General features: G+C 45.9%; 1 protein-coding gene across 1 annotated transcript in view; it reads right to left on the bottom strand.

Moving 5' to 3' along the window:
* Positions 1 to 24,909, bottom strand: part of LOC306937708 (inactive phospholipase C-like protein 2) — a 227,789-nt gene that overhangs the window by 25,980 nt on the left and 176,900 nt on the right. Inside the window, exons 2-3 of the mRNA XM_079521615.1 lie at positions 11,885 to 14,371; positions 1,653 to 1,856 (exon numbers count right to left, since the gene is read on the bottom strand). Of these exons, the coding sequence (XP_079377741.1) occupies positions 1,653 to 1,856; positions 11,885 to 14,371 (2,691 nt within the window). The remainder of the gene's footprint in view (positions 1 to 1,652; positions 1,857 to 11,884; positions 14,372 to 24,909) is intronic.

Here is a 24,909-nt window from a genome sequence, read left to right as displayed (position 1 = left end):
ACAATAGCTCCTCTGCTTCCCTTTTGTGTCGTACTGAATAAGTGAGAGAGAATACCACGTTCTTTGTTCCGAGGCACGAGACCAGGGTATTGAACCGCTATTAAGCTATACAGTTATTAGTTGCGGAAACATCATCTCATTAGTAGCCATTCTCAAACGGCAGGCACATGTTTAAATTAGAACATAGCTCGCCCATGCTTTGTGAAATGCTGGCCTACACTAACTAATAAATATGCAAGGAGCCAGTTAACCATCTCTATACACAGAATAATCCTCAGTGTCCATGTATCCATTTTAGTTAAATGAGCACTCAGTATCTTACAGTGTAGCAGGCCCTTGTCCTGATTTATTTATGTGAGCACATCAGCTAAACAGTTAAGCATGGAACACTGCACAGAGCAGGAAGTGCTTATCACAGCACCACAGGGAAGGCAATGTTATCACACTACAATGCTTGAGTGGTTTGGCATTTTATTCCGGTTCCTGCTCCGTCCCAACCGGGAGAAGGTATTTAGCGGGATGATAAAAAAAAGCCAGCAATATAAGAGCATTATCGTCCAAATTTCATAAAGTATATAAGGCGCTTCTGAAGTTTGTGCAGGTGTGTGCGTGGTTGTGGGTGTAGAGTCAGACCGGTATAGAGCGTCGCAGTCCCACCCCCTACCATGGACCAGGAAATGATTCTCCGTTCATTTTCCTCATAGACATTTCAGAAAGTATTTATTTAAAGACGTTTACCCCGCGGACAAAGCCAACTCGAGTCGTGACAGACAACTCATGACAACACAAACAATATTTTGGACCAAACAAATAATTAGAAAGAAGAAAAAAAACGGCAGGTTACAACACTTTTTTTGTTGTTTTTCTTCTTTGTAATTATTTGTTTGGTCCAAAATATTGTTTGTGTTGTCATGAGTTGTCACGACTCGAGTTGGCTTTGTCCGCGGCGTAACCGTCTTTAAATAAATACTTTTTGAAATGTCTATGGGGAAAATGCATTGGGATTCATTTCCTGGTCCATGGTAGGGGGCGGGACTGCGACGCTCTATATACGTTTTGCCGAAATATCCGCCATTATTAGACAAGTATCGACAATTATCAGCTGCTTTATGGCAACTTTTAAACACTTTCAACCTGTAATCCCTGTTTTGGGCATTTCCAAAAACTAGAGGTTCACACCTACAGTACGTCGCACTGTCAATCCGACCAATGTCTGAGTCATAGTGTCTGGGGCTTTGTCAGAGCACCATGTCTGTCTGTGTCCCTTTTAGAATAATAGACTGCAATTTTATAGCGCAACACTTTACAATGGTCCATTCATTCATACATTGGGAGGTGAAGCGGCGAATGGTGAACAGTCGATGCCAGCGTCCTCACTTCCCACATTCACACGCCAATGGTGGCATGCTAGCACCGACCAACTCACTGGAGGCAATGTAGGGTTCAGTGTCTTGCCCAAGGACACTTCGACATGTGGACAGGAGGAGCCGGAATTTGAACCGCCGACCCACGGATCATTGGACGACTACGTCCTCTGCCCTTTTTAAAATGTCTTACAAAATATCTGTCAACGCATTGGTAATCTGTGGTCTTGGACCTAAATCGGTTGGGTGGTCTACTCATTTGTGTGTTCTGGTTGCGTAATTAATTACCATGTCGTATGCGTTGAGGACCTTGCGCAGCAGCTCTGGAACGGGCCCCTCTGCCTCCATGGTGGGGTAGGTCTCACCGAGGTCCACCGTCACCCTCACGGTCCTCTCGCTGTTCATCAGCCACGTGGACACGGTCAGGATGCACTGCTTCATGTTGGCCGCCGGTGTCAGGCCGCACAGCTCCTTGAAGGACACCATGGCATTCTGAGAAGTAACAAGTCCAGAACACACAATTGACTTGAGTAAAAAGTACAAAAGTATTGGTATCAAAATGTACTTAATGTACCAAAAGTAGAACGTACTCATTATGCAGAATGTCCCCCGTTTCACAAGTTTTCAAATGTATAAAAAATATTTTTGTGAGCTTGTAAATGTATAAAAGCCTGAAGTAGTTAATGTATGTGTTATAATAATAATCAAAATCTATAAAGTAACTACAGTAGTAACGTTTTCAAATAATGTAGTGTAAAAGTACAACATTTGCCTCTGAGATGTAGTGTAGTAGAAGTAAAAGTAAAAATATCTCAAAATTGTACTTAAGTACAGTCTCTTAGTTGTGCAATGGACCCTTATGTAAACAAGTCTTTTTCTGGTTTTATCCTCTTTTTGTATTGACCTGTACTTTCCTTGAAGTGTACCCATTCTGCAAAACATTTTCAATCAATCAGTTACTTTAGACAACTGTAATTAATAATGTACAGTGTATGGTTTGGTGGTAATTCTCTCTCTCTCTCTCTCTCTCTCTCTCAACATGAGCATTCGTAGATATTGATTCACATGGAAGGAGCGTAATCAGAACATATTTCAGTCTGCAGTACTTATAGGCTAACCTAACACCTGTGTGCCCTCTATCCTAACCTCTATCCTGTCCAAACACTGTCCTGTCAATAAACCACAATCAATGTTCCTAAGGCAAACTGCAGTGCCGTTGCTTGGCAAACACGTTGACCATCATATAAATGACCTTGAACAAGACCTGATGCTGCTGATACTCTCCTCAGAGCAGAGACAGATAAGATAGCATCATGATGATATGTTTGTCTTGGCGAGAGTCAATCTAGCAGCTATCGTGAGGTTCGTGACGTCATTCAACAGCTCCAAGGTTCTGAACCCAAACCCCTGACCACAGCCTGCAGGCACTGCAGCACATCCAGTCCCGTTACTCACGATTCCTCAGTCTCCTCTTCTTTCATGGTGAATGGTGCATTGCTATAGCACTTTTATCCAAAGCGCTTTACATAGATTGTGCATTACATTCACCCATTCACACACACACATTCATACACCTACAGTATGGCAGAGGAAACCATGCACCAACATGCACATCAGGAGCAATTAGGGGTTCTTGCTCAAGGACACTTCGACATTAACTCTGGGGGAGCCCGGGATCGAACTGGGAACCTCATGGTTGCCATCTGGCTGCTCTACTGGCTTACCTCTCACAACCCTACTCTTGTACCATCTTCCTCACTCAGGTCAATCACACTATCCCTTTACAGTAAGGGCTATATCTTGCGCCACCCCTTAACCTTTACCCCTAAACTAATTTGCCATTTTTTACTATTTTCAAAAAACCTTTTAAAATAGTTCAAATAGCCGATCTCCAAGCTCACAATGTATCGATGTAGATCGACTATTTTAATATGTTTTTCAAAATAGTAAAAAATGGCAAATATGTTTAGGGATAAGGGTGAATGAATGAATGAATGAATGAATAGTTTATTTCGGTACTTACATTTTAAAATACAGTTGTGTTACATGATCAGGTTTAGCACCGAAAAGGTGTAGGCTGAAGCCAAAGCTTATTATGCCTACCCTTTTTTAAGAGTAACATTAGTTAGCTCAAGATGTGGCGCAAGATGGAGCCCTATGTCTATATCCACTGAAAATGTACACCTGTGTTTTTACGCCACAGTCCTTCAATTAGTTTTCTTTCTTCCCTTGAGCCCATCCGGACCGGACCACACCAGAGTCTGTAGTTCTATTCTGGCCTCTTTCAGTACAGTTCTGCAATATTGTGCCGCCATGGGAATCTGAGCCCCAAATAAAGACCACTGTTTTCCACAGTATAATCAGTGTGGCAAATGAGAGAGAGAGAGAGAGAGAGAGAGAGAGAGAGAGAGAGAGAAGGAACAAGGGAACAGGAGGAGGAAAACAAAGAGCAATCTGGGCTGACGGATGAAAGACGGGATGTCTTTCATCCGAGCCCAGATTGCTCTTTGTTGAAAGATGAAACTGGAAAGAGAAAGAACAAGTGAACCAGCAAAAGATGAGACATGATGAAGGGAAAAAATAAGACAAAGGCAGGAGAGAGGGAGAGAGAGAGAGAGAGAGAGAGAGAGAGAGAGAGAGAGAGAGAGAGAGAGAGAGAGAGAGAGAGCTGGAAGGAAGACTTGGGGAGAGAGAGAGAGAGAGAGAGAGCAGTAAATGACAGAGGGAGAGCGGGTAGGGAGCAGCTGGGAAAGAAAAGGACACAGAATGAGAGAGGGTGACAAAAACAATTTAGAGAAAGAGAGAGAGCTGGCGTTGGTATTTGGGAATCAGTCCACACACTCTGCAGTGTGGGAAAGGCCCGTCTCCCTGGGCTGGACCTCCATCCCCCTCCACCACCCCACCACCCCAGAGGATGTGCTGTCACTGTGGGGCCCGACCTTCCTGGAGACAGCGAGGGGAGCCAGGGGAAATGCTGGCCAGCATCTGTATGCATAGCCTCAGCCACAGCCCTCAACACGCTGCAGACCACCGGCACTGAGTGCACTGCAGGCACACACAGAAAGTAAAAGCAGTCATTGGTGGAAGGGTTAGAGCTTGAATAGGTGAGGGGCATTACAGTTGCATTATGATTAGACCAAACCACGAGTCCTGGGAAAGACTGTGTGTGTGTGTGTGTGTGTGTGTGTGTGTGTGTGTGTGTGTGTGTGTGTGTGTGTCTTTTCTTTCTGTCTTTTCTTTACCGTGTTGTATGTGTGTGTGTAGTTCTGTACATAAGCAAGCGTGCGTATGAGTGTCCAATTATTGTTGTGCAATAAAAGCTACAGTGTATTCAGGCCCTGGCTGTACAACCCCTAACTGGAGGCTTGTGTTTTTAATTACCCCCCCTCCCCCCAACCACCGACCCCAGGCCTTCCCAGCGTTCCCCAAATGAGAACTGTGTGTCCGGTTACACTGCCACTTTTGTTTCTCTGTTTCTCTGTTTCTCTGTTTCTCTCTCTCTCTCTCTCTCTCTCTCTCTCTCTCTCTCTCTCCCTGTTGCATGGCATTGAGTTGAAATGAATGAGACAAGGCCTATGCTGCCTGGCATGCATACATAGAACAAGTAAAACTCTGCCTTCCTGCAACAGCACCACACACAGTCCATCTGACAGCGTTGGACAATAACTAAGTTCATTCTTTGAGTATCTGTACGTTACTTGAGTATTCTTATGTAAAAGTATCAATACTGCAACATAGAGATAGTCTGTTACATGAAAAAGTCCGGAAATTGAAATGTACTTGAGTACAAAAGTATTGGTATCGAAATATACTTTAAGTACAAAAGCAAAAGTACTCATAAGGCTCATTATAAAGAATGTCCCCGTGTTCAAATTGGGTAATGTATGTGTGGGTAATGTGTGTTTTGTAGGCTTCGTCAGGTGCTTTGCAAAGCACCTGACGAAGCCTACACGGCGAAACGCGTCGTGCAATAAAAAAATGAAGCAAACATAACCTTGTCCTGAGCGTCTCTGGAGTGTGCGGTATCCTTCCTTTCACTGGGGAAGTTCTCTTTGGCATATGTATGTGTGTGTGTATATATATGTGTGTATATATATGTGTGTGTGTGTATATATATATATACACACACACACATATACACACATACATATACACACCCACGCACGCACACACACACACTGAATATTGATATTACAAACAAGAAAATGCACTTTGTAATTTGTACTTTTTTAACACATAAGTCATTTCAAAAACCAAGTGATCCAGGACTTTGGAGCAACTTTCACTTGTACAGTAGTTGATAAATACAGTATTTGACCAGGTCCCTCCATGCTTTGACCAGGTCCCTCCATGCTTTGACCAGGTCCCTCCATGCTTTGACCAGGTCCCTCCATGCTTTGACCAGGTCCCTCCATGCTTTGACACAAGCACTGGGGTTGAGAAGTACTTTGTCCACCACAGATACTCTGTACAACTCTGGCCTGCCAGACTTCCTGCTCCAGAGTCCATCGAGCCCCGAGGAGAGAGCTTTGTTCATTCAGTCTCCCGATTACTGGGCTGGAATCGATTTCCTGCCCGGGTCTAAATGTGGACATGCTCCCCTTTGGCATCTACCTTGTGCTGGGCAGTATTAACCAGCTCAACTACCTTGAGCTGGGCAGTATTAACCAGCTCAACTACCTTGTGCTGGGCAGTATTAACCAGCTCATCTACCTTGTGCTGGGCAGTAGTAACCAGCTCATCTACCTTGTGCTGGGCAGTAGTAACCAGCTCATCTACCTTGTGCTGGGCAGTAGTAACCAGCTCATCTACCTTGTGCTGGGCAGTAGTAACCAGCTCATCTACCTTGTGCTGGGCAGTAGTAACCAGCTCATCTACCTTGTGCTGGGCAGTAGTAACCAGCTCAACTACCTTGTGCTGGGCAGTATTAACCAGCTCATCTACCTTGTGCTGGGCAGTAGTAACCAGCTCATCTACCTTGTGCTGGGCAGTAGTAACCAGCTCATCTACCTTGTGCTGGGCAGTATTAACCAGCTCATCTACCTTGTGCTGGGCAGTATTAACCAGCTCATCTACCTTGTGCTGGGCAGTAGTAACCAGCTCATCTACCTTGTGCTGGGCAGTAGTAACCAGCTCATCTACCTTGTGGTTAAGAGTGTCTGCCCTGAGACTGGGAGGTCGGGGTTCATACCAAAGACTCTGAAAAATGGGACCCAGTGCCTCCCTCAGCATCAAGGGTTGGATTGGGCGTTAAAGGAGAAATCCACACAAAAACATATGCACCCTGAATCAGCCTATAATCCTGTCCCAACATACATGTTTCCCCCCCAGTGTCAATTGTCTAGTCTAGTGTAATGCTGAGTGCTACACTCCCTCTGCCAACCTGGGGAGAGCAACAGACTGACCTCATGCTTCCTTCATGTATGAGTCCAAGCCGATTCTTTTCACCTGACAGCAGGGAGTTTCCCTGGTAGGACATAGCGCATGGAAGGAGCACGTTATACGGGAGGCAGTTTAGGGACCAGGATTACTGCATGTTTTTTGCGAGGGTACCTACCCTAGGGGACACAAGACTCATATCACACTGTCGTGTGGTGTTTCTTTTGCCAACGGCTGATTCGCGTCTGGCTTATTAGCCAGGCTAAGGGGACACAGGGAGAACATGCAAACTCCACACAGAAAGGCCCTTTCGCCAACCCCACCTAGGGTATGGGCACTGATAGTCGTGGAGGAGAGAACACGCCCCAAGCGCGCACAGCGTCCCCAGCGTGAATCGAATCCAGGACCTTCTAGCTGTGAGGAGACAGCGCTATACTGACTGCGCCACCATGCCCCCTACACGGCAATGTCCATTCTGTTCAGCTTTTTCTCCCCTGCCTATCTCAGAGGAGGTTCTCATTCTCAATCTGTGTTGAGCAAGGAAGTGGACAAACTGCCAAAGCAGGCCTACTGTACCAGTGGCAGTGGCCCTGTGGGAAGTGACCATCCCTCACCACCCACCAGGGACTGTGGCCTGTCTGTCGCCTGCTAGCCTGAGCCTGCCCTAACAGATCAGACACACCATGGCTCAACACAGCTGGCTTCTACAAGTGCTTGAAGCCCCTCTATTTATCGCATGCACTGAAAGGCTGGAGGCCTCCCTTTCGTTTTCCAGTCGAACCTTCATTTATCTTCTTTAGATCATCCCCCTCTCTCCCGCTTTGTCTCTTTATTTCACTAAGGGGAATTTACATTTCAAACCTAATGGAAATGCGACAGTCGTAGGCACGGTGCTTTTGTCGGCATGGGAAAAACAAAACAAAACACAGAATACCTCAATGCTACTGGCTATTGAGGTAGGTCGGTTTTCAGCGGTGCCAGAAGAAAATAGATTATGTAATGCATGTGACCTAAATGATGTGGAAAATGAATTTAATGTTATGTTTTATTGTTCCCTGTATGATGATTTGAGGGTTCCACTATTTGAGTCAATGCCACAACAAAATCCTGAACTATTCTAGGAAGATAATGGTCAGAAGTTAGAATGGTTATTTAATAATGAAGTATTTAGGACAGCACAGTTTGTTTCTAGAGCCTGGAGTAGAAGACAATCTCAGCTCTTCAAGTAGGTCCATGTGTCTCCTGTTACAGGCCTAATGGTGTATTTTATTTTATGTTGTATATTATGTAATCTGCCTTGTAAGAATCTTGGGTGTAAGTCTAATATTCACTAGATCATTGTTTGCAAACTGTCATGTCGGTTTTTTGTCATTGTTTATGTAAACTGTAAAAAGTGTCCTGTAAGTCCATATGGGCTGGGCTTCTTTGGAAGCATGACACTTAAAGGGGAAAACCACCCATTTTCAACATTTTACTATGTCATTAATATACCTTAGAGCTGTTGTGTGGAAATAATAAAAAAGTCCCCCCCATTCTGTGTTTCTTAGAACTGTAATTATGAAAAAAAGCATTAACATGGTGAAACACATCTTGATGACATCATCAAGATGTGATTCACCATGTTAATGATTTTGTTCAGACCTCTAGTTCTAGGAAACACAGACTGGGGGGACTTTTTATTATTTCCACACAACAGCTCTAAGGTATATTAATGACATAGTAAAATGTTGAAAATGAGTGGAATGCCCCTTTAAATAAAGAATCAATCAATCAAGCTACTGTATCTTGCGCCGAATCGTTCTGCATGCAATTTTCTTCCCCCATACAGGGTTATTCATTTGTTACCAGTGAGAGATGGTTCAGATCTACTGAACTGATTAAGCCTGTTTTATACTTGGTTGCGCCAGTGTCAGCTGTGACACATGGAGCGTCTGTGATTACTTCCATACTTAGCAGAAGTGATTTGATTGGATATCAGTCATAGTTAGGATGTGTTAGATTAGACTGACTCAGATTGACTGGGTGAGCATCACAATTGCCCACATTCGTGTCTTGCTTTTCGACTAGATATTGCTGTATGATGACTCATGCACTGAAGAAGCTATGGGATTTGAAAAAATATTCTTGTACCGTCAAAAATGATTCAATTGTGAAAATAACAACCCTTCTCTCATATCACTGAGGCTAACTTTTACTACCAATCTAAAATAGTCATAGATCAATTTTTACCTCCGGAACGAAAACAAATCTTAATGTATCTGGGGGTCTTGGGCGGAAAAAAACAGATGTCCTTTTTATGCATGCCTATTTCAACAACCGAGCAATGTATGACAACATGCCACAGGATCTCTAATCACATCACTGCTTATTGACTTTGGCCTGGCCTTCTGTTTGCCCTGCCATTAGACTGAACTTAGTAGACAGAGGAAACAACCACAGCAAGCTCTCTGCAGAAGCTCTCTCTGGAAGGAAGCTGCTCCAATACCAGAACCAGAAAGGCCTCCGACCATAACGGCCTAAAATGCTGGATCGGGCATTGGCGATTTGGCGAAGTCTATGTACCGATCCGATATCACATACCAGTGGTATCGTATTGGGACTCGATATTGTCCGATACACAATTTTATCGGAATTGTGAAGAGAAAACATGGCATTGGAAATGTTCTATTGAAGACAGACAGGCTGAAGTGTATTTTAATGTCTTCAAGTATCTAGGGAATAGCCCCCCGGTCCGTACATGCAATATTAGCCTAGTTTTAAGCTTGCTCAACACTTTAACAATAATACACATCTTGCTTTTGTTAGCACCCTCAATATAATGGCTTTCACAGTCCTTGGAGAGACCTAGAACAATTCACAGCCAATCTACCCTGGGTAATGGGCGTTAAGACATTAGAATTACTGAGAATGTGGTAGATAACAAATCATAATACGGTATTAACACCAGGAGAAAATGTGTTTGTGAGGTTCAGAGGGGAACCTGGCTGCAGCAGAGGTACTCATTAAAAGAGAATGTCATCCTGGCAGTGTTAAGCCCGGTTCATACTTCGTTGAACGACTGTGTCACGTATCAAAAAATAGCCGATCTACAAGTTCACAGTGTGTTGCAGATGCAATGCATTGTGAGGTTGTAGGTCTGCCGTTTTCAGTACGTGACACTGTCGTGCAACTGAGCATAAAATAGGCATCAGGGTGTTGACTCAACCACAGAGCTTATTGGACTTGAAATTCTGTCTGATCTCTTCTTCCTGCATGCAGTGCATCCTGAATCGGTGCCCGTTAATTGAGGACGAGCTTGCTATTTAAAACCTCACATGGAACAATCTGAACTCTTATTATATTTCAGTAAAGAATGTAAAGGCAACTATATGGAAATAAACAATAAGAACAAATAAAAAGGGAAAACAGCAAACAATATAATAATAAAATAAGGGCAAAAAAAAAAAAAAAAAGGAAACTCAAACCTCACAATTTGCCAATGCCCCACGTTTGCATTGACGGTTCCTGGCGAATGCTGAATGCTGGCGGATATTTTATTAAGGAAACACGCTGAGATAGGCAACATTGTTGATGGAGCCAAAATGCCCTGTGCAATGGAGCAGTGTCAACAGCTCAGGCAGCGAATACAGTTCAAAGCATGAAGCAAATGCATGCTAATATAAAAGCTGTCGGTCTGCCAGACCAAAAACAGAGAGCTGCTGGTGATACTGATATGCAGCCGAGCATGTATACTGTATAACATAACGCTGATATAGCAGCTGTGACAAGCTTCATAATATTATCTCCTTCAGTCACTGCAACTGAAATGGCAAGCCAAACGGCAAAGAAAGATATTACTTGAAGAAATAAAGCGATACAAACCCGCAATAGAGGATACCATGAAATCTCCAATGGTGGTTTGCATCTACGGAGTCTACAGAATAACACCTATTTTCCTTTACTATTTTGAGATACATTAAAAAAAAAAATCAAATAGCCGATCTACAAGCTTCCAATGTGTCGATGTAGATCGGAAGTATTCTAAAATTGTCAAAATATTAAAATAGTAAAAAAAGAAAAAAAGGTAAAGAAGTTTAGGTATAAGGGGTAAGGCATGTACGAAAATAGGGACCTACTGTATGTGCCTAGCAACATAGAGCTCCCCTTTATGTGCCAATTCTAGCTCATTAATGATTACACATAAACCTCTTTTCTTTAATTTTACAACATTGTCCCTTTAGTGTCCCTCTTCCCTACAACATACTGTGTTAACAGAGCATAATTAATGACATGGCTATAACTGTAACAGCAGTAAAACGAGCCGGGCTCTCGGCAACAAAAAGGAGTTCGGTCGCTATTCACTGAAGTGTAAACACAGAGAACAAGCCCATGATATTATTAATTTGTTAATGCCTTTTTCTTCTCAGTGCCGCCGCTAGGCACATGCACAGCACGCATTGTGCGTAGGGCACCATAGTGCGGGCATTGCGGGCAGCACCAAAATGAGCCAATAATGATCCAGTTTTCTGTCGCAGTAAAAAAAAAAGTAAAAACCTGCGAGCGTCCTCAAGTTGCATGCGTGCCCATGTGGATCTGCTCAGAGCTGAAGCGACCCCTCCTCCCTGCCCGGTCTTGCAGTGAGTTTAAGTGCTATTTAGAACCAACATTAGGACATATATATCAAACGGCGAAGGTAGCCGATCTACATGCTTGATTGATTGAATTTTTTATTTCACAGTATGTAGAATGGGTACATTTCAAACGAAAGTCAATACAAAAACTGCTACTTTGAGGACAAAACCGAACAGCACTAGACTTGTTTACATTAGGGTCCTCAATTTTCAATTCATCAGAACATTTACAGACGTACAGATATACACTTCGATGCTGGAACGCATCCCTCCCTCCATCCCACGATACAGTACATGTAAGCTATTTGCACGCTCGCGCACATGTCACTGAATGTAATGCCTAAACACCTAGACATATAATATATGTCTAGGTAACATATTATGTTATTGACTAACCTGCTTATGTTATACTATACCTACATCGTCCAGCTCTGCTCGTCTCCGCCTGTTCTCGCAATGCATCGTGGGCATGATACTGCAGCTTCAGGAACCTCTACCAAAACAATATAGAAAAACTATCCCGGTCCTTACCTGCACATTCTCACGGAGGTCTGTGGCCTCCCGGATGGGTTGGGTGGAAGCCCTGAAGAGCTCGTCCACCACCTTGATCCCTGTGGTTTTGGTGGAGGTGTACTCCCGGGTCTTCCTGCCTTTCCTCACCGACAAACCCCTCTTATGGGCCTTGCCCCCGCCCCGCCTGTTAGTGATGGCCACATGGACAAACAGAGTGGTGTTGGCCAGAAACTCCCCGGTCAAGGACTGCAGGGGGACGTGCCTGTAGCCGGGCTGGAGGCACTCGAAGGGGATGGTGTACTGGCCGATGAACTCGTCTCCGATGTAGTCGTCGTCCAGCACCACGAAGCGCAGCGCGGCCAGCTCGGGCAGGTTGATCTGGAACTCGAAGCTCTCCTCGAAAATGGGGTTGTCGCCGTTCTGAGACACGGTTTTAGTCCTCTGCTCGGCGCAGTCGGCCGGGATGCCGTGGATCTCCACGTAGATGTAGGGCTCCACTACGTCGCCCTTGGCGGCGGAGCCGCGGGGCTTGGGCAGGTTCTGTCCGCTGATGACCTTGATGTGGAGGAGCTGGGCCGACACGCCGGGCAGATGGTCCCGGGCGTTTGCGCTGAAGTAGGACACCTCCTCCCGCATGATGGCCGGCCGCAGCACATAGCCACAGTTCCCGTTCTGCCTGAACCAGCCCAGGTTGAGGTCCATCATCAGCCCCGGCGTCTGGTAGTTCATGGCCACGATCTGGCAGCCAACCTTCCAGAAGTCCTGGGGGTTCATGTTGCTGGCGTCGATCCGCATCGGCGTGGGATATATCCTGGAGAGGAAGCGTTTGTTGTAGCAGACAAAATCCTCCGGAAACTCGTTGGCAAACCGGTTCGCGTCGACCTCGTTGAAGGAGCTGATCTCCCAGTGCTTCTGATCCCTCTTCGAGGTCTCAAAGTCCCTGAATTGGACGGACTTGCAGAGAGACACAAGGTCGGACAGCTCTTTACAAAGCCGGAGTCTCTTACAGGCCAGGCCGTTGAACTCCTTCTCGTCGGCGCCCCCCACTCTCCTGGACATCTCCAAGCCCTCCTCCTCGTCCGTCACCTCCCCTTCGGAGTCGGTGCAGCTGGGGAGCAGCCTCTTCCCCTTCAGGAGGATCTTACCCTTGAGTTTCTCCGGGGAGGGCATGTAGTGCTCCTCCCTGTTGGGGGGGTCGACGTACAGCTTGTCCCCGAGGATCTTCTTCATGTGCTGGGCCATGACCCTCTGCTGGGGGATGCAGCAGTGTGTCACCAGACAGAGGATCAGCGGATACTCAGAGCTCTCGAACGCGTACTGGTTTATAACGTCCAAGACCTTCGAGAAGGCCAGCTGGGAGGCCACGGAGCTGCCCACGTACACCACAGGCTCGTTGTCTGGGCCGTCCCACACGACGACCTCGAGGCTGCGGCAGCCCATCCGCAGCGCTCGGATGTAGCTGCTGATGTCCGACGAGCCCCAGAAGTGGTCCTCCAGCAGGGAGGCGTTGTGCGAGGCGTTGATGTAGTAGTGGGACAGCGGCTGACTCATGTCCTGACACACGCGCTTGTGCTGCGGGTCGAAGATGTGGCACTCGGAGGAGAGGAGGTAGTGCGTGAAGCCGTCGATGGAGAGGTAGGCCCTCTCGCGGCCCTCGGAGGACGGCTCGAACCTCTGGACGATGTCCCTGCACATGTCCTCCGTCACACCCTCCACGCCCTGCTCCACTTCCATGAACATCATCAGGTCCTTGCTGTCCAGGTACTCCTTGTTGCTGGAGAACTGCACCAGCAGGAAGAAGATCTCGGGCCGCGTGCACAGCTCGCAGTACGCCTCCACAAACGTGTCCGCGTTGATGTCCTCGCCGTACTGGTCCTTGGCTTTCTGGAGCTCCTTGAATTTCAGCTCTATCCGTGACTCTTTCATCCCCGGGTTGAGGCCCTTGACGATCTGGGTGGCCCTGAACAGATCTATGTGTCCCTCCTTCTCCATGTCCGCCAGCTCAAACACGGAGCCGATCCAGGAGGTCCTCAGGCTAGGCTGGCTGGGCTCCACCACGTCCACAGCGTGCCGGCCGTACGACACCAGATACCTCAGGCCCATCACCCACGTGCTGACCACGTCCGCCGTGCTGGCCACGAGGTCCAGAGACTCGTAGTTGTCGCCGTAGATGATGGAGAAGGCACACTCGTCGGGGAACTGGTCCGAGAGGCCGTTGCTGCGCAGCACCGGTGTCTTCTTTCCCGGACGGACCTCCTTGATGCTCTTGATCTCCAGCTTGGCTTTCTCCGAGTCCTTCTTGGAGGGCTCCCAGCGCAGCCAGCGCATGTCCGGGTCCAGGAGGAAGTAGCGGTTGTACATGCGGGAGTTGGAGCGCACCTTCTTCATCTCGCAGCCCTCCATCATGAAGGCCATGCAGGCCGCCGTGCTGTTGATCTGCCGGTCGTTTGGCATGGAGCTGAAGGAGACCGTCTTCTTCCTCACCTGCCTCTGCTTGGAGACATCCTGGAGAGAGAGAGAGGGAGAGAGAGTTAGAGCGTAAGCAATAAAGAAAGAAAGAAAGAAAGAAAGAAAGAAAGAAAGAGGGGTAGGTAGGTTACACTCTGTGCATCTGAAACAGAAACACATAAAACAGACTGACGAGGAGGCATTCAAGCCAGAGGTAAAGAAAGAAGAAAAAACAGCGAGACAAAGAACAGAGCCCTGCCTTCGTCAACAAAGGGGGTTTGCACCCTGATGGATGTGTAGTGTACACGGCTACACGCCAGACCCTAAAACAAATCCTCAAATCCAAACACAGCCCTGTCCGTCCTGCAGCTGAATGGCTATGATTTACTTCCTTCTTAACTGAACTGCAGCAAGGCTCTGGACAACACACGCACAGCCCCGACAGCCAGTATCTACCACCTGTCACCTCTGTGGGCCTGTTGATTCCCCCACATCCACCAGCCCACCTGCCTACACAGTCAAATCCTCAACTGTTGAATTAATCAAGTCCTAGCATCGCCATCGCCCCGCGGATCACGTGTCACACTTGAAAATGAAATTCATGTTGGGAGGGACACAGATTAATGTATGGGTCACAGTTTTGTGCAACATTCCCCTTGCCTACCACTGCACCTCCCCTTTTGGAATTACACCGTTCTTGCTGTTCCCTGGCAGCACGGGAAGACTTCTTCCCGACACGCCGCACACTAAAGTTATTTGCAAAGTGAATGTGATAAAATGAACAGAAGGATAAAATCGGAAAGATTATCCGTCTATATCAGCAACACACGGATGTGTCTTGCAACGATGGGTCGTGCGCATGTGTGTGTGTGTGTGTGTGTGTGTGCGTGCGTTTGTGTGTGCGTGTGTGACAGAGTATTTATGTGAGTCGAGTCCCAGAAATACACAGACCCCGCCCCCCAGGGAATACTTTGCGCACCACTTGCCTAATAATATTAATTATGTGACCATCCCAACTTCCCAAGCTCATCCGTTAACAATTCCCTCCCAATCAATAATGTGATCTATTACATCGCATTACCCACACTGTACATCATGTCTCGTTCATATAGAATGGGTAAGGACTAGTGATCATGTCTCGTTCATATATTAGAATGGGTAAGGACTAGTCATCATATATTAGAATGGGTAAGGACTAGTCATCATGTCTCGTTCATATATTAGAATGGGTAAGGACTAGTCATCATATATTAGAATGGGTAAGGACTAGTCATCATGTCTCGTTCATATATTAGAATGGGTAAGGAGTCTAGGGACTAGTCATCATGTCTCGTTCATATATTAGAATGGGTAAGGAGTCTAGGGACTAGTCATCATGTCTCGTTCATATATTAGAATGGGTAAGGAGTCTAGGGACTAGTCATCATGTCTCGTTCATATATTAGAATGGGTAAGGAGTCTAGGGACTAGTCATCATGTCTCGTTCATATATTAGAATGGGTAAGGAGTCTAGGGACTAGTCATCAGAATTCAGTAAAAAAATTGGCTACTGCGGAACTCCCCTTTAAAGGCTTGATTCAGTTAACCAATTCTAATAATTGTACTGCTGGGACCCTGTCTGTTTGGAGACAATCATGTCCTCATGCTGCTCATTTTTCTAATCATTTGACATACCCCAGGTTATTATGCATTGTTGTGTAACACATCATGATTCGTGAAGCAAGCGTACTCCCGTGGTTTTCCTCCTAGACGGATGGTAATATAATGAATGCCATATGAAGTCTGGATCTTTTTAGAAGAGCACCGCTCACGGTAATGATAGGGAAAGAAACAGCGCTTACCACTTCGGTTTGGCCCGACTCTGGATGGGTTCGTTTCTCAAAGAAAGTAAAGGGCCTAAAAAAAAACCTGCATTCCACATTGCCATACAACTGCAAATGAGATTTGCTAGTTAAATATTCATCTTGTGGGTAACCTGCTATAAATACATGCATTTCTTAGTCATTTCCTGATACGTGACGTTCTGTTCGAGTCAGTTCGACCCATTTTTCTCTCTCTTAAAAGCCTAATCTGAAGAAGTCATCCGTGAATATAGTAAAGAAGACTCTCCATTACACCTGCTGTGTGCTGTGGATGAACTGTAGAGGGGCGACTGTGGCTAGGAGGTAGAGCAGGTCGTCCAATGATCCATGAGTCAGCGGTTTGAATCCCGGCTCCTCCTGTCTACATGTCAAAGTGTCCTTGGGCAAGACACTGAACCCCAAATTGCTCCCGATGTGCTGGTTGGTACCTTGCATGGCTTCCGCCGCCATCGGTGTATGAATGTGTGTGTGAATGGGTGAATGTAATGCACAATCTATGTAAAGCGCCTTGGATAAAGGCGCTATATAAATGCACCATTTACCATTTAGAGGAGTTATACTTAGTTGCATGCCGGTGTGGCGTGGCGTGATGTGAGCTTGTAGATCTGGTGCGTAACATGGCACACAACCAAGTATACAGTATATCATATCAGGCATTACTCTAGATCAGGGGTGGGCAACTGGCGGCGCGGGGGCCACATGCGGCCCCCACCTTCACTTAATGTGGCCCTCAGGTTAATGTCAGAATACTGATATAAAATTGGTTTCAGCTGTTACAATTCCACAACATGCAAACATGACCCACTTTAATTAGTATCTAAATTAGTAGTGCATTGCTCAACACAAGTATAATTAAAGGTATTTGAAATTACATAAAAATGTAGTATAGAAAAAAATAATTCAAGATTTCAATTCGAATATAGCAAAAATCTACAAGCTCAAAACGCGTCGCGCTGCGACACGTTTTGAGCTTGTAGATCGGCTATTTTTGCTACGACAATAATATATGGCCATCTGGAATGAGTGTGGAAATATAGTGGCCCTCTCCATCGTCAAAGTTGCCCATCCCTGCTCTAGATAGATGCATAGTCTGGCATGGATGCTGTTGGCCCATGGTTTATGGTTTATGGTTGGAACTTGGAACGTGGACTTGTTTCATAACATAATGTTTTGGTATGATTTAAAATCTAACCTAAATTGAAAGATCAGCCAGACAGTTTTATAGAATTATGACTTCTACAGTACAAGCCTTTCAACTTTTTTTTCGCTGTCAAATATTAGAAGACAAATTCACATTCAAAAAGGCATTTGTGTACAGAATGCGACATACTACTCCGATGATTCACCACTGGGTGAATCACCAGTGGTGATGTTTGATTACTTGGCAAAGTCTCTTACGTCAAGATGAATTACACGCAAAGCCCCTTAATCCAAACTGCCCTCCTGCCTCCATGCCTGTCCCCCCGTTTTTCTGTCCTCCTCTGTTTTTAGCTTTGCCTAAAACGAAACGAGATCTTTTTTTTTTTTTTTTTGATTTTTTTTTTTGCGGCTTACGCCTTTTATTGGTTTTTGAAGGGACAGACAGTAGGCTGACAGGAAACGGGAGAGAGATGGGGGAAGACATGCAGTAAAGGCCGTGTCGGGCTCGGGAGTCGAACCCGCGGCACACTGCGACTGGATTACCAGTCGGGTGCCCAGACGGTTACGCCACCGCCTGGGCCACGAAACGAGATCTAACGTACCGAGGGTCCTAGAGCCATGGCATGGTGCATATGTCTCCTTCACTGGACAAATGTCTGCCTCCACCTGGCTGATGGATCTCCAGAGCGCGGGGTTCAGCTCCAGCCACAGTGAAACACCTCGGGGGCCATTCGTCTTCCCGGTGACAGCCCAGAGGCAGACACCGGCCCATTAATGAGCGCCACTTGACGCAAAGCCTGGGAAATGACACAATCATCGCTCTCCTGTTTTGCCCTTGCCGCATGACCTACAGATCCTCTTTCCTATACAGGCGACCGTCAAATCCCCTCATTCCAGATGCATGGATTCCCAAGTCCTCCAAAGTCCATTCAATCAAAAAAAAAGGAGGAAAAACAGACTATATATATACAGTATATATATATATATATATATATATATGCACGCACACACAATCTCAAAGGAGTTACAGTACAAAGCATTCTGAATGAACACATTTGGTTGCTAGAACCACTGAACAGGGCAGTGTTTCCAGGAGGAGGTGCAGTGTTTTTGGACCACCCAGATAAAAAGGCCATCTCAGCAGCTGATCAAAACAAAGCCTGGAACAGGCATGTAGACCCCGGGCAGAAGCCATAAACGGCAAAATTCAGAGTGCTAAATTAAATCTGTCCGAGTAAAGACAGATGACCCTCAAGAGTCAGGACTCCGGATGTTGCAACACAGGGACCGTGCCATAGATAATTCTGATACTAAACAGGTTTATTTTTCTCCTTCGCTTCTCCAAGAAAAACTTTTTTGCATCCAGTTGTTGTGTGAGCCGGCTCCAAGAAGCCATCAGCGCATGTTAACCACTTCAACCTTATACATTTCAGCCAGTTGAAAATAGTTGATCTACAAGCTGACAATGTATTGCGATGAGGAGGAGATTTTTTGGGGATGCCATCAGTTGCCTCTTATTTTTTAAGATTTGTTTTTGGCTTTAGTGCCTTTATTGATAGTTGCAGTGAAGATGGACAGGAAAGAGGGAGGGAGAGACAAGCCGCAAAGGTCGTCATGAACGGGACTCGAACATGCAACGTACTGTCAGGCCAGAACCTATATGTGGCATGCGCCTGGACCTCTAGGCCAGCGGGCGCCACACCATCAGTTGTCGCTGATCAGGAGTGATTGCTTCCAGGCTTTCTTTGGGGGAAGCACTGTGACCATAAAGGTCAAAGGGCACGGGGGTTAATCATCTGCTTCATTAGCATGCTGCTACAATTAGCCGGTGCATTCAGCAGGACAACAATGCCTGATTTATGCTCGGTTGGCGCGCCGGTGTCGTCGTGTATACCAAAGAATTACGCTGATCTACAAGCTCACACGTGGTACACATCGTGGCACGTTGTGAGCTTGTAGATTAGATGCTTGTGGTAGAAGTCAGGCTCAAAAGATGTTGACCACAGATGTGGATGGCTTATAAATCAGATCCAAGGAGGCGCATGGACAAGGCAGCGCGCACGTCTTCTGTGCAGAGCGACACAGTTCATTTCAGACACGGCTGAACACCAATCCTTCATTGATTTCTAACCTGGAAGTGCAGGGATCACGGTGACCTGGGCTAATGGGAGCAATCATTCAGTGGGTCAGTTCTACGACATTGGCCCTCCTTTGGGCTCTGTGGGAAGTACAAAAGGTCACAGTCAAGCAAAACCAAAACAACAGCCTTTATCGCTCATAATGTTTATACGGTGTCATCTTCAAAGGTTTTCTCATTCACACTCACAAATAAACGTCACGTCCTAAATTATTTTTTTGCTTCTATTCTATTCTTTCTCTCTCATTCTCTTCACCACATCCTCAACACGTTTCCCCTGACCAACGACGCCGTCCACTTCTCCATTCTCTCAAACCCTCAGGGGTCTTTCCTGCCAGCGAGCGTGCGAGTGTGTGTGTGTGTGTGTGTGTGTGTGTGTGTGTGTGTGCATGCGTGCGTGCGTGCGTGCATGTGTGCGTGCGTGCGTGCCAGCTGTTTGCTGCTGTTGCCGGGGTGATGGTGTGTATTTTTGTAATCATTTCCCCCCTGCTGTGTTGGCGCCAGCCGCCCCAGGCAGGGTCAAAGAAGAGTGAAGCTGATGGGCACAGGCAGGCCGTCATGAGACACACAGTCCCTGTGTTACTACGAACGAGCCAAATCACGCTTAACTCTCACCTTATCAACCCCTTCACACATGATGCCTGGCCCCCATACGCAGTTCAACACTACAGACTGACTGACTTGAGGGAAACAATTAGTACCAGTTTCACCTGACCTATACATTATGCCCTCTGTGTGTGTGTGTGTGTGTGTGTGTGTGTGTGTGTGTGTGTGTGTGTGTGTGTGTGTGTGTGCGTGTGTGTGTGTGTGTGTGTGTGTGACTGTGAGTGAGTGAGTGTGTGTGTGTGTGTGTGTGTGTGTGTGTGTGTGTGTGTGTGTGTGTGTGTGTGTGTGTGTGTGTGTGTGTGTGTGGCATGCTAGCACTTCCAAAGGACCCCCTCCAAGGACCCCCCCCCCCTTCACTGACCTCTCCTTGCGGCACGGATCTCAGAGCACAAATCCAAATACCTCCTAATACCTCCACAAATCCAAATGCTCCTCTCTCTGTGTGCTTACATGACAGCATAAACAGCTCTCGCACGCACGCACGCACCCACGCACACACGCACGCACACACACGGCAGCATAAACAGAGGAGGGCTAACATAAATAATAATATAACAATTTATTTAAAATGCCTTTCGACGAACACAAGGTACAGAAGTTATAAACAAGCACGCAAGTTATTGCATGGGGAACGGTGTGGCTCTAATGTTGGTTATCTATTGGATATTTGTCCGTTTGGTTTATATGTGTAAAAAAGCGGGTGAAATTTGTTTTTGTGCAAGCTCTTGTTATTTCCATAGAAAGGGAAGAAGAAGAAAAGCGGACAAGGGGGAAGAGAGGGAGAGATCAATAAAATAAATATAGCTGCAAGCAGCGATACGACGGGGCCAAGCCATATAGTCCCTGTTCTTCACTGGGTGGTCACTGTTAGTTACACTGACTGGCTGAAGGGGTTGTCTGTCGACGCTGTACTCCACCAGCCAACCATGCATTAGCAGGGTCAAGAATCGTGAATGGAAATGCGATTTCAAGGGAGAGTGGTTAACCAGGCTACGAATTTCTGACGCCCCCACCATAAAAGAATGGATAGATATAGTATATTATATTTATAATATGGAACAGATCACTTTCTCTCTCAGACTGCAGAAGGAGAAATGTATAAAGTTTTAGTCTAACTGGGTGAAATATATTATACCTTTGCGACAAGATTTTGTAGTGACGAGGACTGAATAACTGAAATTCTATCTTACTCATACAGTATGTCTCTTTTTAGTTTTTGTTTCAAATACTCTCTTATGTCTATGAGTATTATATTGTATTGTACTTTAACATTTCTGTACACATCATCCATCTCTCCCACACGCTTTATTTTATTTATTTTTGTTCCCGATGAAAAATAAAAATAAAAATAAAAACCTGTGGACAAAGAAATACTATTTGAAAAATGGTTGTATAATATGATTGTGGACGTCCTTAAATAAAGAATAAAAAAAAACAATAACCAGGCTACGGAAATCCCAGGAGTGGATAGAGTGGATCATATAATTCATACCAAATTGGGAGATCTAAAGGTCAGTGGTCCTTTGACGAATGACTGTGAGCTTCAGTTCTTGACTGTTTCCCATGACCCTCTACCATATTGCCACATTTAGTAGAAAGCGACCGCACAGAACTGCTAAAACTGCAAAAAATGGCGGAAGAAAACTAGAAAAACTAAACCCCTAAACAAATGATCTAAATATTCACACATACCGTACGGTATTTCTATCTGGTTAGGACATAAAGGTGTGTGAGCATAGCAGCACACATAAACTGTATACCATATGGCCATATATGGAGATCCCTGATCAATTATGAAGTCATAGTTACGATGCCATAGACTGGCCAAGTACTTTGATAACAGGTATTGCAATACGTTTTGTGACAATAAGTACCAGTAAGATCGAGGTCACGTGCACGCATCCGCCTGGGTGATGGCAGACTGCTAGCCGAGCGCTGGCGCTTTGGGATGGGGGGGTCAGATCATCATAATGGAATGAATTCTGTACTGGCCATATATGGAACGCGTCTTGAGTGTACAGGGTTTGATGAGGTCAGATCAACATTAACAATGTCAGAACAGGTCAGCTCCATATATGGAGATCTAAGGGTGGCAGCGGGGGCAGTGTCTTGAGTGTACAGGGTTTGATGGGACAGGCCTTCATTTTTGCGCCTGTTGAGAACTCTAGTTTTCTGCACTAATAACTTTGAGGCGGGTCTGTATAGAGTTTGAATGGGCAGGTATCGGTCAAAAGGGAGACATCGAAGAGGAAGGACGGGTGGGGAAGGATCAACATAAGAAATGTCAGAACTCTGCAAGCTGATAAAAAACTGAGTTTTTTTAGAGTGCTGACCGAGCTGGTTTTGTTTGCTACCAAGCAGTGAGCACAGCCACACACATGGTGATGAGTATGTGGCCTGCTATCTCTTCCTGTGGGACTCTGGACATACAGTACTGTACCACGGATCCATTCAACGCTAGTACTCACATGGCTGCCTGCCACTGACAACATGCGCTCTACCGTTCTTATCGCTCACGGTAAAACGATGCAGCGAGAAGTCAAGCCTCTGCCGTTTGTTCTCGCCCCCGCGGAGCTAAAAACGCCATGATCTGCAGGTCGCAGATAGATGGGTGTGCGAGGTAGCGGGGGAGATGGGCGAGCGAGGCAGTGGGGTCGCACTGGGAACCAGTGATGGAAAGTAACTAAGTACAGTACAATTTTGAGAAATTTGTACTTTTGTATTTTCCAATACCTTTACTACTACTACTACTACATCTCAGAGGCCTTGCCAGAATTGCTCAAACAACTGCTGCCCTCGCAAAACTCAAGCCCATATGGAAGGACAAAAACATCAGTCTGGCATCAAAGGTGAGACTACTGCGATCACGTGTCATGTCAATCCTTCTTTATGCTTGTGAAACTTGGACTCTTAGAGCTGAGCTACAGAAGAAAATACAGAGCATGGACAGGAGATGGTACAGAAGACTCATGGGTATCTCCTACACCCAACATGTCACAAACGAGGAAGTACGGCAAAAAATCAGCCAAGCCATCGGCCCACTAGATGACCTTCTTACCACTGTCTTGAAGCGTAAACTGAGGTGGTACGGACACATCACCGGACCAAAGGATTTTTTCTACATCGCAGTATTGCTACTTTTACTTATGTAAAGAATGTGAGTACTTTTGTATTCACATTCTGGAGAGAAGTGGAACAGGAGAGTGAGTCCATGATGTTCACGCCACGCTGGTGAGTCATCATCAGTCATGGTGGGGGTGAGGCAGGGGCTCCTGGCTCAACACGCACTCACGCACGCACACGCACGCACGCACACACACACACACACACACACACACACACACACACACACACACACACACACACACACACACACACACACACACACACACACACACACACACACACACACACACACACACACACACACACACACACACACACACACACACACACAGTCAAGGCTATGCTACATCTGCCATTGCATGCCCACACTGATGCATCAAATACATACTTGTTGCGCACAACTGTCCTTTTTGGAGAGAGAGAGGGGCAAATAGAGAGACTCCAGAACAGAACAAGAAAGAGAGAGAGAGTGTGTGTGTGTGTGTGTGTGTGTGTGTGTGTGTGTGTGTGTGTGTGTGTGTGTGTGTGTGTGTGTGTGTGTGTGTGTGTGTGTGTGTGTGTGCACGTGTGTGTGTGCACAAGTGTGAATGTGTGAGTTTGCTTTAATCCAGACGGTCCATTGTGCTCCATCTGTGCCTTAAAAGGTCCATTCCGCTGCTAACCTGTCTAATAGTGTGTCTATGCTCCAGTGATGAGGGGATCTGTCTAATAGTGTGTCTATGCTCCAGTGTGTCTAATAGTGTGTCTATGCTCCAGTGTGTCTAATAGTGTGTCTATGCTCCAGTGTGTCTAATAGTGTGTCTATGCTCCAGTGTGTCTAATAGTGTGTCTATGCTCCAGTGTGTCTAATAGTGTGTCTATGCTCCAGTCTGTCTAATAGTGTGTCTATGCTCCAGTGATGAGGGGATCTGTCTAATAGTGTGTCTATGCTCCAGTGTGTCTAATAGTGTGTCTATGCTCCAGTGTGTCTAATAGTGTGTCTATGCTCCAGTGTGTCTAATAGTGTGTCTATGCTCCAGTGTGTCTAATAGTGTGTCTATGCTCCAGTGTGTCTAATAGTGTGTCTATGCTCCAGTGTGTCTAATAGTGTGTCTATGCTCCAGTGTGTCTAATAGTGTGTCTATGCTCCAGTGTGTCTAATAGTGTGTCTATGCTCCAGTGATGAGGGGATCTGTCTAATAGTGTGTCTATGCTCCAGTGTGTCTAATAGTGTGTCTATGCTCCAGTGTGTCTAATAGTGTGTCTATGCTCCAGTGTGTCTAATAGTGTGTCTATGCTCCAGTGTGTCTAATAGTGTGTCTATGCTCCAGTCTGTCTAATAGTGTGTCTATGCTCCAGTGATGAGGGGATCTGTCTAATAGTGTGTCTATGCTCCAGTGTGTCTAATAGTGTGTCTATGCTCCAGTGTGTCTAATAGTGTGTCTATGCTCCAGTGTGTCTAATAGTGTGTCTATGCTCCAGTGTGTCTAATAGTGTGTCTATGCTCCAGTCTGTCTAATAGTGTGTCTATGCTCCAGTGATGAGGGGATCTGTCTAATAGTGTGTCTATGCTCCAGTGTGTCTAATAGTGTGTCTATGCTCCAGTGTGTCTAATAGTGTGTCTATGCTCCAGTGTGTCTAATAGTGTGTCTATGCTCCAGTCTGTCTAATAGTGTGTCTATGCTCCAGTGTGTCTAATAGTGTGTCTATGCTCCAGTGTGTCTAATAGTGTGTCTATGCTCCAG

This window comes from Electrona antarctica, assembly GCF_951216825.1.
Source record: "Electrona antarctica genome assembly, chromosome: 14".
Classification (NCBI taxonomy): domain Eukaryota; kingdom Metazoa; phylum Chordata; class Actinopteri; order Myctophiformes; family Myctophidae; genus Electrona; species Electrona antarctica.
Note: the sequence above shows the minus strand (reverse complement) of the source record. Positions and strands in the feature narration are given on the sequence as shown.